The sequence below is a fragment of the Azolla caroliniana genome, unplaced genomic scaffold, assembly GCF_043228905.1.
Source record: "Azolla caroliniana isolate FFs.n. ecotype wild unplaced genomic scaffold, voAzoCaro1.0.p SCAF_11, whole genome shotgun sequence".
Classification (NCBI taxonomy): domain Eukaryota; kingdom Viridiplantae; phylum Streptophyta; class Polypodiopsida; order Salviniales; family Salviniaceae; genus Azolla; species Azolla caroliniana.
Window position 1 is genome coordinate 15,743,916 of NW_028230446.1, and position 15,718 is coordinate 15,759,633.

The 15,718-nt window shown below is 38.2% G+C and overlaps 2 protein-coding genes across 2 annotated transcripts; one reads left to right on the plus strand and one right to left on the minus strand.

Moving 5' to 3' along the window:
• Positions 1–8,052: 8,052 nt before the first annotated feature.
• Positions 8,053–12,010, plus strand: LOC147857996 (pentatricopeptide repeat-containing protein At2g03380, mitochondrial-like). Its single transcript, XM_087326799.1, has 2 exons — positions 8,053–11,103; positions 11,186–12,010. Exon 1 carries the CDS (start codon positions 8,092–8,094, stop codon positions 10,906–10,908), a length of 2,817 nt encoding a protein of 938 aa, XP_087182925.1. The 5' UTR covers positions 8,053–8,091; the 3' UTR covers positions 10,909–11,103; positions 11,186–12,010.
• Positions 12,011–12,214: 204 nt separating this feature from the next.
• On the minus strand, positions 12,215–14,622 carry LOC147857997 (uncharacterized). Its single transcript, XM_087326801.1, has 2 exons — positions 13,777–14,622; positions 12,215–12,898 (listed from the first exon to the last, which is right to left on the minus strand). The coding sequence occupies exons 1-2, from the start codon at positions 14,389–14,391 to the stop codon at positions 12,263–12,265; spliced, it is 1,251 nt and encodes a 416-aa protein (XP_087182927.1). The 5' UTR covers positions 14,392–14,622; the 3' UTR covers positions 12,215–12,262.
• Positions 14,623–15,718: the final 1,096 nt, after the last annotated feature.

Below are 15,718 nucleotides of genomic sequence, written 5' to 3' on the forward strand. Positions count from 1 at the left end.
AGTATTCTATCTTCTATTCTATCTAATCTATCTTGTGTTTTCTCTTCTCTCCTCTCTTTCCTCTCACATATACACATAACATACATCTCTTCCGCTGCATAAGAATCATATCCGATTCTTTACATGGTATTAGAGCAGTTTGGTAGCTCAATCTAGCCCATCTACATGTGTGTGTTCTACGACGACGTTCAAGAAGAACCGACTCATCGTTATCGTAGTGCGACTACATAACTCGTGTTCAAGAGAGAAGGAAAAGAAGAAGGATATCTTCATCAACAATGAATACTCAAATGGGGAGTGCTCTCCCTAGCGAGAAGTTAGATAGAAACAACTTTCCATCTTGGGAGTACAAGATGCACCAATGCCTTGTCGGTCAAGGGTATTAGAGCTACATAAAAGGAGCACAAGAAAATCGGCCCGACTCGAAAGATGCTGACTACTTAACATGGAAGCAAGCAACAAGCCGAGTGATGTATTGCTTGGCGACATGTGTTCATGACCAAATGCTCGGCTACATTCGAGAAGTCAAGACGCCGAAAGAAGCACGGGAGAATCTCAAGAAGATATTCGCCGCCGACATGACAGGACGAAAGCTTCAACTCCGCCAAGAGTTGAGCAACATCCAACAAAGGGATATGTCCATCACAAGCTACACCTTGAAAATCAAGGAGCTTTGTGACTCATTCGGCTCAATAAGCAGATTCAATGTGGAGGATGATGTGATGATGCAAATATGCCTCGGTGGTCTTGCACCACAGTTCGGAGCAGTGAGGACCGCCGTACTAACAGAAGAGAATCCTCCCTCTTTCTTTGATCTTCAATCCATGTTGTTGGTTGAAGAAAACCATGTTTGAACAAGGATCAATGACTCGGAAGGTTCGTGTGAGTCGAAATGTAGTCTTCGACAAATCGACATCATGGTACGAACCCGAACAGACTCCTCCCGTATCATTTCTAGTTGACCTGGAATCCGCCAAACAAGAGATAGAAGATGGAGATCGACTAGAACACATGTTCGAAGAATGCCTGATTACAACAAGGCTTAGTGGGCCACGTGAGCCCTCGAGCGACCAAAGCACATCTCGGCCTAGTCCGAAGATGGACAAAGGCAAGGTGAAAATGTCGGAATATGAAGATGATCACTTCAACGACAACGAATTGACTCACTCCCTCGACAGTGAGTTCAGTGGCTTCGATGTACCTCCTAGCATAAAGAAAGTGATTGCCACAACAAATGAAAAACTCAATCGCTCCCCCCGTGAGAAAAATCCTATTAGCCAATTAAGCTACAATGATTATATGGCATACCACTATGCCTTTATGATGAAGGTGGCGACAATTCGAGAACCAGAAAGTTTTTCGGAAGTAGCCAAGGATCCACGATGGGTCAAAGCAATGAACAAGGAGATGCGGGCACTATGTAAGAACGAGACATGGGATCTCGTTCCCCACTCACCACACAAGAAGGCAATCGGTTGTAGATGGATTTACAAGGTGAAGTATAATGTTGACGGCTCTGTCAACCGCTACAAAGCTCGACTCATAGCGAAAGGATACACACAAACACATGGAGTTGACTATGAAGAGACCTTTGCCCCGGTGGCAAAGATGACGACTGTGTGGACCGTAATTGCACTTGTAGTGTCGAAAGGATGGCACCTCCATCAGATGGACGTTAATAACGCCTTTCTTCAAGGAGAATTAGAAGAGGTGTACATGGTACAACCACCCGGCTTCGAATCCAACATTTATCCGAAAGTTGGTTGTCGACTCAAGAAGCCTCTCTATGACCTCAAGCAAGCACCATGTGCTTGGCATTCAAAGATAACACAATATCTTCATCGAATCGGCTTTCGAATGTCGAAATCAGACAACTCCCTCTACGTACAAAACGACTCTGAAAGACCGATCGTCATCATCTTATATGTGGATGATATGGTCATTGGAGTTGAAAGTCTAGTCGACATCAACAAGGTCAAGTCCCTCCTCTCCAACAAATTCGAGATGAAGGACATGAAGGAGCTCCATTACTTCCTTGGCATCGAGGTAATTCGGACTCCAATCGGCATTATGATCTCTCAACGACACTATGTCCTCAACTTGTTATACAAGTTCAGGATGACTGATTGCAAATTTGTGGTAACCCCTCTCGATCGAAACCTCAAACTGAATGTCGACTCCGGCACGAAAGAGTGCGAGCCGACTCAGTATCGACAACTAATCAGGAGCCTCATCTACCTCACGATCACTCGACCCAACCTGAGTTATCCGGTCGGCCTCCTTAGCCAATTCATGCAAACTCCACGAGATATCCATTTGGATTGTGCTAAGTGAGTATTATGATACATGAGCGGCACAATGGATTGTGGTATTCTCTACGAATCAGCCACACCAATTCAACTCGAAGGGTACACAAATGTTGACTGGGCCAGCTACAGAGCCGATGTGCTTATTTAAAATTTATTAAATAATAATTGAACAATTTTCATGATTGGATTCCCCATTTTTTACATAAAATGTCTTTGCGCAATGTGAGAATTGTTGTCATTACGAGAACTATCATATACAAATATCCATAGTGCAATGAAAGCATAACAACATGGGCCTACAATTCTAACTTTTCAAGTCGTTCTTTGTGTGATGATGTGTACAATATCTCTTTGTAACAAAACTAAAATTATTTTCTCTCATATAGATGATATTGGAAAAGACTAGAATTCAAACAAGTTGATGAATGGGCACGTGGGTGGGCACCGTTGAAGCATCATCCAAATACTAAACAACCTACCTTTGGAATTGAACTTTGAATGAATATTCCTACAAGGTTCATATATCTAATTGCAAAATGGAGGCCTTGTCTTTTGTAGGAAGTGTGAAAATCAACATGTCTCAAATAAAATGAATACATTTGTCCATAATGATGTGACAAAAAAATAAGAATACGAATGTCTTGAATAACAATTACAACAAACAATTGTATAATTATGTTGACCTTATCTATGAAGCTCTCAAAGACTAACAATAGTAACTCAGATTTGAGGCCATGAGGGCCTTAGATTTCAATAAACCGCAAGACTTTATGTAAAGAGGACACTTGCCTTCAAAAAATCGTATTTTGAATTGTTGAGTTCATTTTTCTATTGTGATGTATTTGCATAAATATATAATGAGGTTTTAATGTTGGTGAGAATTCTTATCAAAAGAATATGAAAGGATCGTGAAGCTTACAAACAAAAGCACATAAGTGCACATGTGTTTTTATTTCTGGATAATATGTACAGAAAATAAGAAGGTAGAATTATTTTAGAACGAAATCAAGTTATGGCATTGATGGAAATACCAACTTGACAAAAAAACTTCACATTGACAATGAGATAATGTGAAGCTTGTTTTATTGAAAATGAGTTACAATGAGTGGAGTTTCATGTCGTATGGTACAAAGGAATATTTTTAAGGTGGAGTGGTTGTACTCTACACCAAAGTATTTATTTAAGCCGACAATCAGAACTTAGGAGAGGGGGTCTTTACTTAAATGTATGTATTTCATGTATAGCCTTAGGCCATTTTCTTAATACTAATGTTACACCTTTCTTGGGAAAAAAAAAAGAGATCATGTGATGGCGACAAATGATAGATGGGTTGGAAACACTTTGATAGAGACATATAGGATAGGAGAGAAGAAAAAGAAAGGGAGGAATATCATATGTGAACGAGATGTCTAACTAAAGTATCCATCATAGATAATAATCTATTTAGAATATGCGTACTAAGGTTGTTCCCATACTGTAGTATATGGGAATCACATCACCTTTTGTGCATTTTTGGAGTAAAAACCTACTTGGGCACATATCAACAATAATTGACTTACTTTCCCTACCTTTCTTTGTTTTTTTGTAGTTTCTCTCTTATATATCTAGACAAAACAACCAAACAAAACAAATGTGGCACCTATTCCAGCCAATAACAAGCTTGGCCCCATGCACAAAAGAGTAAATGTGGCTTATTGATCCACCTAGAGGTGAATATATCTTTTCAAATGTCAGCATTTCAATGGACTACCCACTCTTCTCCTCTCCCTCTAAGGAAGTATGGAAGAAGTCCAAACATATAAATATTAAACACGGAGCTTTGATAACGTTTGCTACAAACATGGCACTTTGATAATGTTGGGTACATGATTCATGATGAAGTATTTTACACTCTCTAAATTGGTCTTGGCAAGAATAAAAAGTATAAATATTTGCAAAGAGGTAATAGTTAAATATGTATCAAGTCTTAAAAAAATGCTAGATGGTGTTGTGGCAAAGGCAACAACATCATTCAAACATGAGTATAAGCTTATATTAAGGTATTCAAGTTTCAACAATAGAATATGCAATATATGATTGTAAAGAATCGGATATGATTCTTGTGCAGCGGAAGAGGTGTGTGTTATGTGTATGTGTGAGAGGAAAGAGAGGAGAGAAGAGAAAACACAAGGTAGATTAGATAGAATGGAAGATAGAATACTCAAGAAGAAGGTGTATATTCACAAGGAGAATATAAGATACAAGGAGTCACAACCGACCCTTTATGAAGTAGGAGAAGGGTGCTTTATATAAGGTCACCCCCTCTCTTCATTAACTCACTACAATGTCCACTCTCTCTAGAACCTTGAGGAATGTGAAGACTCATTAGTCATTGGGAATATGGAACTCATTAGTTATGTGGCATAGAATATGATTCTATGACACATAGTTAATGTGTAGAGAGTGGTATGACTCTTGACCTTTGAGTGCTAATAGATTCTCAAAGGGTGTGTTCACACATAATGTTAGGTTGAGCTTGATTCTCAACACTACCGTTACATTCCAAGACATTAGTAATGACCTTTCAAGTTTCGCTGAATACTGAAAGAAGGGAACCTTTATGGTTTGTTTCCCCAAGGAGTGTGACTAGAACCAATCCCATGGATCCCATAGTAAACTTGCAACATGTTCTTTTGCATACAACCACATCATATCACACATGTGAGCGATGGAAGGATCAAGCAACCACTCCTTTCCAATTTTCGCAGCCACTCACACTAGTGCGCTTCCACAAGTGTTGTAGATATTTGTAGTCAAAGGCATAAGGTTGCAATTTGTTGTTGTCAAGAACTTCAAAATAAGAAATGCACCCATTAGCTGATACATTCTTGACTGCCAACACATCAACCAATATCTTTCGCACTTAGTAGGAAATTCATCAACCCGAAATGTTGATGTCAGAACTTCACATCTAATACACTCTTATACTCATCTTGTCTCATATTAATCCAAAATGGTGGTCATCTTGAACATCTACACTGTGCAATTCATTTGGTCAAGTTGCTCTCCAAAAGGAGTCGCAAGTGTATTCTCCATGAACTCATAATACTTACCTTAAATGTTATTGCTTCTTGAATCTACTCCTTACCCTTGTAGTCTAACAAGTAGAAAACAAGATCTTGTGAAGATAATCGACAATACAAAATAGAAGGATAAAGATAGAATATGTTACACAAAGTGTTAAAGCACGATTACAATTAAACGATGACACAATGGAGCTATATGCTCATTTTCTCCTAAGAGAGCAAATTCAAATAGAACGCAACGGCCTGAAGACATAAGTCCTTACTTTTTTAGCCAATGTGTTTTTTGATCCATTAGGTTGCTAACCTAGTGAACAACTCAACTACATTATTAATTTTCAAACCACTTCTATATGCTAATCATTTTCGAATATTCACGCCAACAAGAACCATCTTTAGTTAAGTACATTTTCCAATTATCTATTTATGTAATGTTACTTGATAGGGTAGACATCTAAATTGGTTAATAACGCATTTCATTAACATTGTCATTTAAGGGGCAATGCCATCATTTTCACTCATATTATGGAAAATTAATGTGTCAATTTGTTTAGGAACAACCTCGGTGTGCATGGTCTTTTGACTAGAATTACAAACAAATTTTCGTAATTCAAATAATTATCAAAATTGTTGCATCTATTCACTATAATTCTTGGAGATGTTTTATGTCTCTTACTTATATAATATATTTACAAATGTTGCATGCTTTCACAATGGTCTAGCATCATAAAATCATTTCGTTCTTGATTTCCTTGTAGCAAGTGACCTTTGCATATACGAATCTTGCTAGCATCAATGAAACGAAGTTTAGGAACAAAAGGCGTGGACATGAGTTCTCGAATGATGGAATTAGTGTAATAAATTAATAATCACACCATGTTGATGTGGTCAACGACAATACTATATATTGACACCCATTTTGTTCACACATATGTAATTTGTTATGTATGATGTGTAAGTATTCGAAAGGGTAATGTGTGAAAGTTCCTTAGTTATTGACTAGTCATATTATTTGCTCTTACTCTTGGTAATTGTGGTTAACTCGAATTTCCACTCTTCAAAGTAGTGACTTGTTTAAAAGCTAAAGAAAATTACATTCTTACGTTACTACAAATTAAACCATGCAATATGGTTCAATGTTTTACTATCTATATATGATAATATGCAAAATTACTCGTATTGTGAAACTGGGGTCACATGATAGAAGGGGGCTACTTGTTTGTGAATCAAAAGGCATAAATAATGAGGACGATTCCAACTTAGTGAAAAGAGAAGAATTGCAACACATAAAAAGTCTATTAGGCATAATTGATGACTCATGATTACATAAGGGAATGCTATACAACCATCAAAACATTTCCTAGCACATGGTGGCCAACCACAGAGTTGCCATCAATGGATATGGATCAACCATCAGAATCTAGACACTAACAAAGGATGTCTTGGAAGGAGTGACATAGTTTAACATTACCATTTTGCACATACATTTATCAATCCAAGTAAAGATTTGTTAAATCATTTTAAGAGTTATGTGGCAGTGTCAACATTGTCATAGAGCTTGTATCCATTCAAACAAGTCGAAGGGTAAGAAGTATAAAAATGCGTTGTAGGTTCAAATTCTCAAATATGAAGATCGACATGATTGGAAGAACAAATGGATCATTTTAGTAATGCATCATTCAAGAAAGTCCACAACCAAATGGAAAAATTCGGCATCGATGTAAGACCCTTGGTGTAATCAGTGAAGATTAGGTAAACATGTGTTCCAACCCAACCCATGAAAACAAGGAAAGAAGTTAAAGAATACCAAGACATAAACAAGAATAATGTGTTAGCACCCAATGTGAATGCATTGCCTTTATAAACTACATGACACTTTAGATGTTCTTATAGATTAATATTCACATGGATAACTCATTAAACATGGGGGTGCAATAATAAGCAATGTTAAGTCTGGACTATTCGACTAAGTGTTGGTTCAAATCGGTCAATGTTAAATTCATAATAAGACTCTTTCACACAAGACCATGGGAATGCTAATAAACAATATATCCCCTATTAGTGTTCTCCAAAAACCACCCTATCACCCTATCCATGTATACCCTTATGTTTTTTTGTAAATTCTTAGCGTCTCCTTAGGATGCTTTAAAGCTACTGAAATACCCTATCTACTACTAAGTTCTCGTTTATTTCCATAGGTCCCCACCATACTAATCTTTTACTAGTCAGTAATATAGGATGACTACTGGTTCAACAAATCAGAAAAATCTAATATAGAATCATTATGACGATACAAGTTATGACAATGCTATGCAATGCACTAGAAGAATCCTTTCTACGATCCCCTTCACGCCTAAGAGTCCACGTCTCGGTTGTAAGGACTGAACGAAGACCCCATCCCCACCCTACCTTTGTTATCCCTCCCAGTTTCTCTATTCAGAAGAATACCTTTGCCAAGCCCCCCAAGTGAAAGCCCAATAATTAGATGTGCAATACGAGAAACGACTAATTAACCTGATCATCTCTAGTTGTTGTGTCATTGAAACGTGTAAATTGATCGAGGGTATGCTACGAGATAATGAAAAACTTGGGGGAGGGGGCGGGGGGGTGTATTTGAATTTTGGGGGAGAGGAGAGGGCAGAGGTATTTCCTGTAATTGTTGTATGTTTCTCGTGGTTCTCTGCACCCAGGAGGCACCATGCAGCTCTGCACACATAAGTATGCTTCCTCAACCGTCTCTTCACAAATTTACACACATAATGCGATGGTGCATCGCAGCAGAAGAGAACCGAGCAATATCTCCCCTCCATTCGCACATTCTTCTCAAAGCCCTGCCAAGGATATCATCGAAGAATCATGCCTTCCTTTCGATGCTTCTACAAGCCGGAAACATCCAAGATTCCCTTAAGATCCTCGAGCATCTGAATGTGGAATCAAGCAAATATTCATCGTGGGATTCTCTCATCGAAGGTTACATCAAATGTGGTGAATTTAGACATGCTTTCACTCTATACCGAATTTGTGAACATTCCTTGTTCGTGGATCCATATGTCCTTGTTGGTTTATTGAAAGCTTGCTCGATGCTCAAAGATGCCGAGGTCGGAAATATAATATGCCAGAATGTTGTCAAATCAAGGTTATTGCAAGAAGATGTATTCATTGGATGTGCACTTGTTGATATGTATTCAAAATGTGGTCTTTTGGATCAATCATGTGAATTGTTTGACATACTTCCGATCCGAGATGTTGTTATATGGACTGCACTTATTTCCGGATATGCACAATATGGATATGGAAGACAAGCTTTGGATTCTTTTCAACATATGCAAATTGAGGGTATCAATGCAAATCCTACCACATTTGTTTGTGTTCTGAAAGCTTGTGGTAACATCAGAGATGTTAATCAAGGAAGAAATTTACATACAGAGTTTGAAATGAATGGTATGCTAAAAAACAATCTATTTGTCGGGAATGCATTGATGGACATGTATGCGAAGTGTAATGATTTACAAGAAGCACATGATGTCTTTGAAAAACTTCCCAATCGTGATTCAGTCTCTTGGAATACATTGATTGGTTCGTATGTCGAACATGATTTTGGTGAAGAAGCACTAAAGTGTTTTGCACGTATGCAATTTAGTGGAATTTCCCCGAATTATATTACATTTTCATGGATCTTGAGTGCATGTAGCAGTGTTGGAGTGTCTAGAAATGGGCGAGAGATACATGAAGAAATTGAAAGAAAAGGATTGTTAACAACAAATCACATTCTTGGCACTGCTTTGGTAGATATGTATGCAAAATGTGACCTACTATCAGAATCACAAAAAGTGTTTGAGAATTGTTTGATTCGTGACGTTATCTCATGGAACACTCTCATTGCAGGTTATGTTGAGCATGAAAAAGGGAGGGAGGCATTGGAATGTTTTGAGAGAATGAGGTTCGAGGGTGTTCTTCCAAGTGCTATTACATACAGTTGTTGCTTGAAAGCATGTGGAAGCACTGGATCTATAGGGAAAGGCCAAGAAATCCATGCTGAAACTGCTAGAGAAGGATCATTAGAAATCAGCTCATTTATTGGTACTGCATTGATTGATATGTATGCCAGTTTTGGAATGGTAGAAAAGGCACATGAAGTTTCGGACAAACTTTTGGTTCATGATGTTTCCTCATGGAATGCATTGATTTCAGGCTATTCTAAGCATGATCACGGTGACAAGGTATTTGGTTGTTTTGAAAAAATGCAGGTATATGGTATCAGCCCTGACTCTGTAACCTTTGCATGTCTCATGAGAGCATCTGTTTGCATTGGATGTATAGATACAGGAATATGGATACATGGAGAGATTGCTAGAATGTGTATATATGAAGAAGACATTGTCCTTGGTAGCATGCTGGTCGATATGTATGCCAAATTTGGGTTGCTGAAAAAAGCACAAGAAGTGTTTGACAATCTTGTAGTTAAGGACACAGTGAGCTGGACTTCACTTATAGTAGGCTACGCACAACAAGAACGTGGTGAGGAAACATTAGCATGTTTTAAAGAGATGCAATGGGAAAGCATCTCTCCAGATGTTGTTACATATGCATGCATCTTGAGTATATGTGGTAGTACGAGAACCATAGTGGAAGGAAGGAAAGTGCACTGTGAAATTATGAAGAAGGGATTGCTTGAAAGAGACCTTGGTCTCTGTAATACACTAATTGAAATGTATGCGAAATCAGGTAGTCTTGTGGAAGCTCAAGAGGTACATGATAAACTTCAGGTTCGTGATATAGTTTCTTGGAATGTATTGATTGGGGGATATGTGAAGCATGAAAATAGTGAAGAAGTATTATTTCTCTTTAAACAGATGCAATGTGATGAGATATATCCAGATGCAGTCACTTTTGCTTACCTTCTTAAAGCATGTGCTAATGTTGGTGCTTGTGAAAGTGGTACAGAAATCCATGCTTATATAGAAGCATTGGGATTGCTAGCAACTAATCCTATTGTTATGACTGCTTTGATGGATATGTATGCAAAATGTGGTCTGCTCGCTAAGTCGAAAGAGGTGTTTGACGAGCTTCCTGAGGTAGATATTGTTTCGTGGAATTCTTTGATTACAGGATATGCACAATTAGGTGAAACAGAAAATGTGATCTCTACTTTTGAAAGATTAATAGCAGAAGGTTGTGAACCAAATTCAGTAACATATGTTAGTGTTCTTAATGCTTGTAGCCACAGTGGTATGGTTGATATAGGCCATTTCATCTTTGAATCTATCATTGAAGAATTTGATATTACCCATCACTCTCCTTGTATGATTGATCTTTTTAGCCGTGTGGGACAACTAGAAAAAGCATTTGCAATTGTGGAACATTCACCTTCACATCCCAATGTTGTGATGTGGCTTATATTGTTGGGTGCTTGTACAAGGTGGAGTAATGCAGAGCTTGGAGGATTGGTCTTTAAACAAGTCTTGGAATTGCATGAAAGGGAAGCTGCAGCTTATATTTGCATGGGAACACTGTGCATTTATGAAGAGGATACATAGGTACGATGATTTGGAGAAAAGGACAGATAACATGGCGAATTTTCCACCTTGAAAATGCACAGAAAGACAAAGCTTGATTTCAAAATAAGTAAGTTAATGTTCACCGGATATTGAACGGGGCCAAAGTCGTCTGGATCTCGAGAGTCAGCCATGATGACTGAAACAGTGAATTGGAAATCTTCAATGAATAAGTTTGTTGTGTTTGTTCAACACTCAGCCAAATGTTGGATTTGATGTCGGAGTGTCAATCCAGTAGTTGAACTCAATGAATACCAAGTTTGTTGTGTTTGTGCAACACGTGGCCAAACCTTGGATTTGATGCCGGCTTGGCCAGGACTCAAAGAAGAATCATCAGAAGGTTGGGGTTTCCTGTGCTAAGGTGTTAGATACTTATCATCACTTACAGCATTGGAACTGACAGTGCCAGGTCGGGGTTGCCATTGCTAAGGTGTCAAGATATTGAGACTCAAATTGGGACGAATATGCAGATGACGTGAACTACTTCCCCATATTAGGATCTGGAGTGCCTTCATGAACTACTAAACCATCAAACAATGTGGAAGCAATGTATGATATAAGTGTTGTAGGTTAGCCAATAGGGCTATCTAATTGTTGTTCAGATTGCCAACATGAAATATGCTTGGCATAATTTGGAAAAACTGAAGATGGATTGATTACCAGATAGAACATTATCAATGGCAAGTATTACGTTTGGTTGTAAGTGGTTGCTATCATCTAGGCAGAGGGATGTATCATGACATTAAGTTGTTGGATAAAGAAAGAACAAATGAGTTTGGCTTCTGCTATGTCACTTCACTGTAGGTAATCAACTGGAGAGAACATGATCAATGGCAAGTATTACATTTGGTTGTAACTGGTTGCTATAATTTAGGCAGGGATATATCATGTTCCCACTAAAAAGTGTAGGATTGACTTCCGTACAAGTTAGATGAAGAAGTTACTTGTCTTTGACAATGCTCTCCTAGAAACCAAAAGTATTTAGCAAAGGGGCCGCTAATAAACAACACAAACTCTTGACTTTCTTGTCCTTTTTTATGTTACATTTTAGAAATACTAACTAGCATTTCAAAGTCATGTTCAATCTGCTCTTTCTTTTTCCTTTACTATGCACCAAAATATAATAATGACAATTAGTTGATATAAATAAGGATTTGAATTAGGGTATTATTATCAAATGGTATATATTAATGTTCCCATTGCATTACAACCATGAAAATTTTATATTCATTGTCTCTTAAGAGGCACTATAGTACAATTCTTAACTATATTTACTTTTGTCCCCTCATAAAATAATGATTTATGGAATTTGTGTATTTAAAAATAATTAAATTTGTTATTGGAAGTATCCTTGTAATTGTTGATGGGTAGGGGAGGTATGGAGGTCTTGATAATGTTGAAGGGAATTAGTAAAGATTGTCCTTTGCACCGTGTCAAGAGATTGATCAAATGTCGTGAGGTAGTTATGGTTGTGGTTAAGAGTCAAACCCTCATTACTATTACATTGTAGAAATGGTGCAACTGCATTGTAATTGTTGATTGAGGAGTTCCAACTGTTATTAGCATTTGAAGCCTTTGAATTTAATGCATGGTCTTCCTTATATGAGACATCATGATTATTGGTATTCATCACGTTTAAGTCATCGCAAGACAAATTCACATTATCCAGCATTTGGTGGGGGCCAATATTTGCAGCACAAGATGATGAAACCGAAGATGTAACAATCGTAGAATACGAGTCATGAAGAAAGCTCGGTATACATTGTGAGTCATAGTTACTTGTATGTTGCATGTTCTCTTCAATGAGATGTTGTGGGAATTGACACAAGGAGGGATAGTTGTTGCCTATTGTTGTCAATGGTGTTGACAAACCAAACCCTCCTGTATTTCCAAGTAGCAGTTGTTGCATCTGGTGGTGGCAAGTCGACAATTGAGCTCTCACAAATTCCAACTCTGCTTGAAGCCTTTGAACCTACAGGCATGAGTACATCAAAACAAAACTTTCTTTACATATGGAGGATTGGCGAAAAATCATATAAATAACTAACTTTGGATGCTACCAACGGAATCGACCTTGTATTAAGGATATCTCAATGGATGTGAGGTCTCCAATTACTGTATCGTAAAGGATAAAATAAAACCTCTAACATAACTAGTTCCACAAAACAAATATATGGCAGCAAGAGAGGTTTAGAAAGAATATGTATATATCATTGTATTCAAAAATCTTATCAAGGAACATTTACATTTCTTTGGTTTATCTGTATATATGTTAATATTATGTTATTTTTGTGACTGTGCTCAACTCCCAGCCAAGTAATGTCATTGGTGAGATTTCAGCCTAAGTATAAGGGTTAACAAAGCCATGGTTTACTACTACTAAGGTACAACCCTAAACACATTTACCGGCCATAAATGATCTGTTGAGGGCTTGTGTCCTTGTGTATATACCTATATCTTGGTATACATGCATAAGAACCATAAAGAAATGGATGGTGTATAGCCCGATATACGCATATATATGTGCACAGTATACAGAGCTCAAACTGCAAATGATACCAATGCTGGTACAGCAACGGTATATGCACACACACACACACTTACATACAAAATATGTACACATGGTGAGGCTAAGCAATGCATAACGCACACACATAGTATATATACATTATGCATAAATGCATAATATATTTCAAATAGCATTTCAAGACATGGATATGCTATGCATTTCAAGATATGGATATGGTATACATTTCAAGACATGGATATGCTATGCATACATTCAACTCTACAGGTACCAAGAGATGGCTTTTGGGCACATGCATTCATGGATATATATACCCTCATTACCTGGTGCTGGAGAGAGAAGATGATGCGGACACATCCGTAGACGGGATCGAGGAGCCGAGCCTGTGCCTCATACTGGATGGTGAGTACAGCATGCTGTCGCTGCTCGTGCACCCCAATCCTCGACAACAGCTTTGACACATTGCTCGCACCAAAGACCTTGTGGACTGCACAAAACCCCTCCGTGCCCTGTTCTGATAAGAAATAGGGGGCAAACACACACCCTTTCACGCACTTCCGACGCAGAAATTTGCATGCAGCACAAGGTCCGGGGCTCATATACTCATGATGATTGCGATCATTATGATCATGATCATGATCATCATGACGATTCGGATAATGAGTTATGTCCTTGTCAAGGTGATGACTATGTTTAATATGTTTATGTTTACGTTTATGCTCTTCTTCTTCTTCTTCTTCTTCTTCAGATTCTTGTTGTAGCTGCTTTTTGTTCATGTCTGCTTCATATTTTCCTTCATCATCATCATCATCATCTTCTTCTTCTTCTTCATCTTCTGCTTTAATGCCACCATGATGGTGGTTATGAAGATGAGCCATGTCCTTATGAAGAAGCTCTTCATCATCATCATCATCATCCTCATCATCTCCTGGCTTCATGTTAAAAAGGTGATGATGACCTCTTTCCCTATGTTACATAGATTTTAGGGTTAACCGAACATGAGGGAGTTAGGGTTGCTAACAACAATCCAACAAGTAGAATAGAATAAAAATTAGGATTCTGCAAACGACGATCAAAATAAAAGGGGATCTAGAAGGTTTCCATGAACATGAGAACAACGAATGGGAACCTCATGGTGAAAGGTTAAATAGGAATGAAAAAGAGGAAGGCAAAAGAGAAAGCAAAAGGATTGGGGGGGGGTTTGGCTTTGTAGCTATTACTTTTGTGTAGACAAACTTTGGGTGCATCCAAAAAGGACAAAACCAAGGAAGGGGGCTTAAGTCAAAATCTAGAGATTTGTTATTAATAAAGAGGGGAGCTACAAACTCTCATAAATGTGGTGGGGGGAGGGGGATGGGGGGGGGGGGTTCCCACCACCTCTCCCTTGGGCCGTGGCTCTTTGCTTTATCGAAAGACCCCTTCCGAGTTGTCCGTAATATGTAAATATATATGTATATGTATTGCATGTATAGATAGCATACATCATTTCCAGCTCGGATGCCATCTCTCCTCGCTTCATCGTATACCTCTTACGTTACATTGCTCGCTTCATCGCATGCCTCTTACGCTACCCCCCCCCCCCCCCCCCCCCCCCAACTGACATCACCTCACTCGGTGTTTATGTCTATCTCATCAATATCCCTTGTCATATTGGCATTGCTAACATTCTTCTTTAGATGGTGTTGTCCTCACCATATCCATCTCTTTGTGAAGCATTATCATCCAGTAAATTTGTGTCATTTTGCAGACGTTTCTCGAAAATATTCGATCATCAATGACAACTATGTTTCCTCTTGTTGCACAATCCCTTCACTAGTCGTGCAACCTTGCTCTCTTGATGACTTGTTTAATTATTCTAACTAGATCACTTGGTTGAATACCCAAAATATATACCATTCTAAAGTCGTCCGAGAGGAAATCATTACTTGCCCATTGTGGGCCTACATATACCTTGACAATAATGGTGGTGGAACTTATTATCTTGAGAGAAAAAGTAATGGATGGACCAATTTACATCTAGTAAACGGCATTCCTACATCAAAGTGGAAATCCACATGTCTATGATAATGGTGACCCCAATTACATCAAGAAGAAATATGTTATTCACATGAACGATCATTACATTTTGTCAAATATGAAGTGATGATGTTAGAAACAACTTCAAACTAATCATTGAATGTGAGTTGGCCAAATTCCATTTCATTTTCAACTGACTTGATTAAGATGCACTCATCATTGACTCACATCAATTGTCACATCATTAGA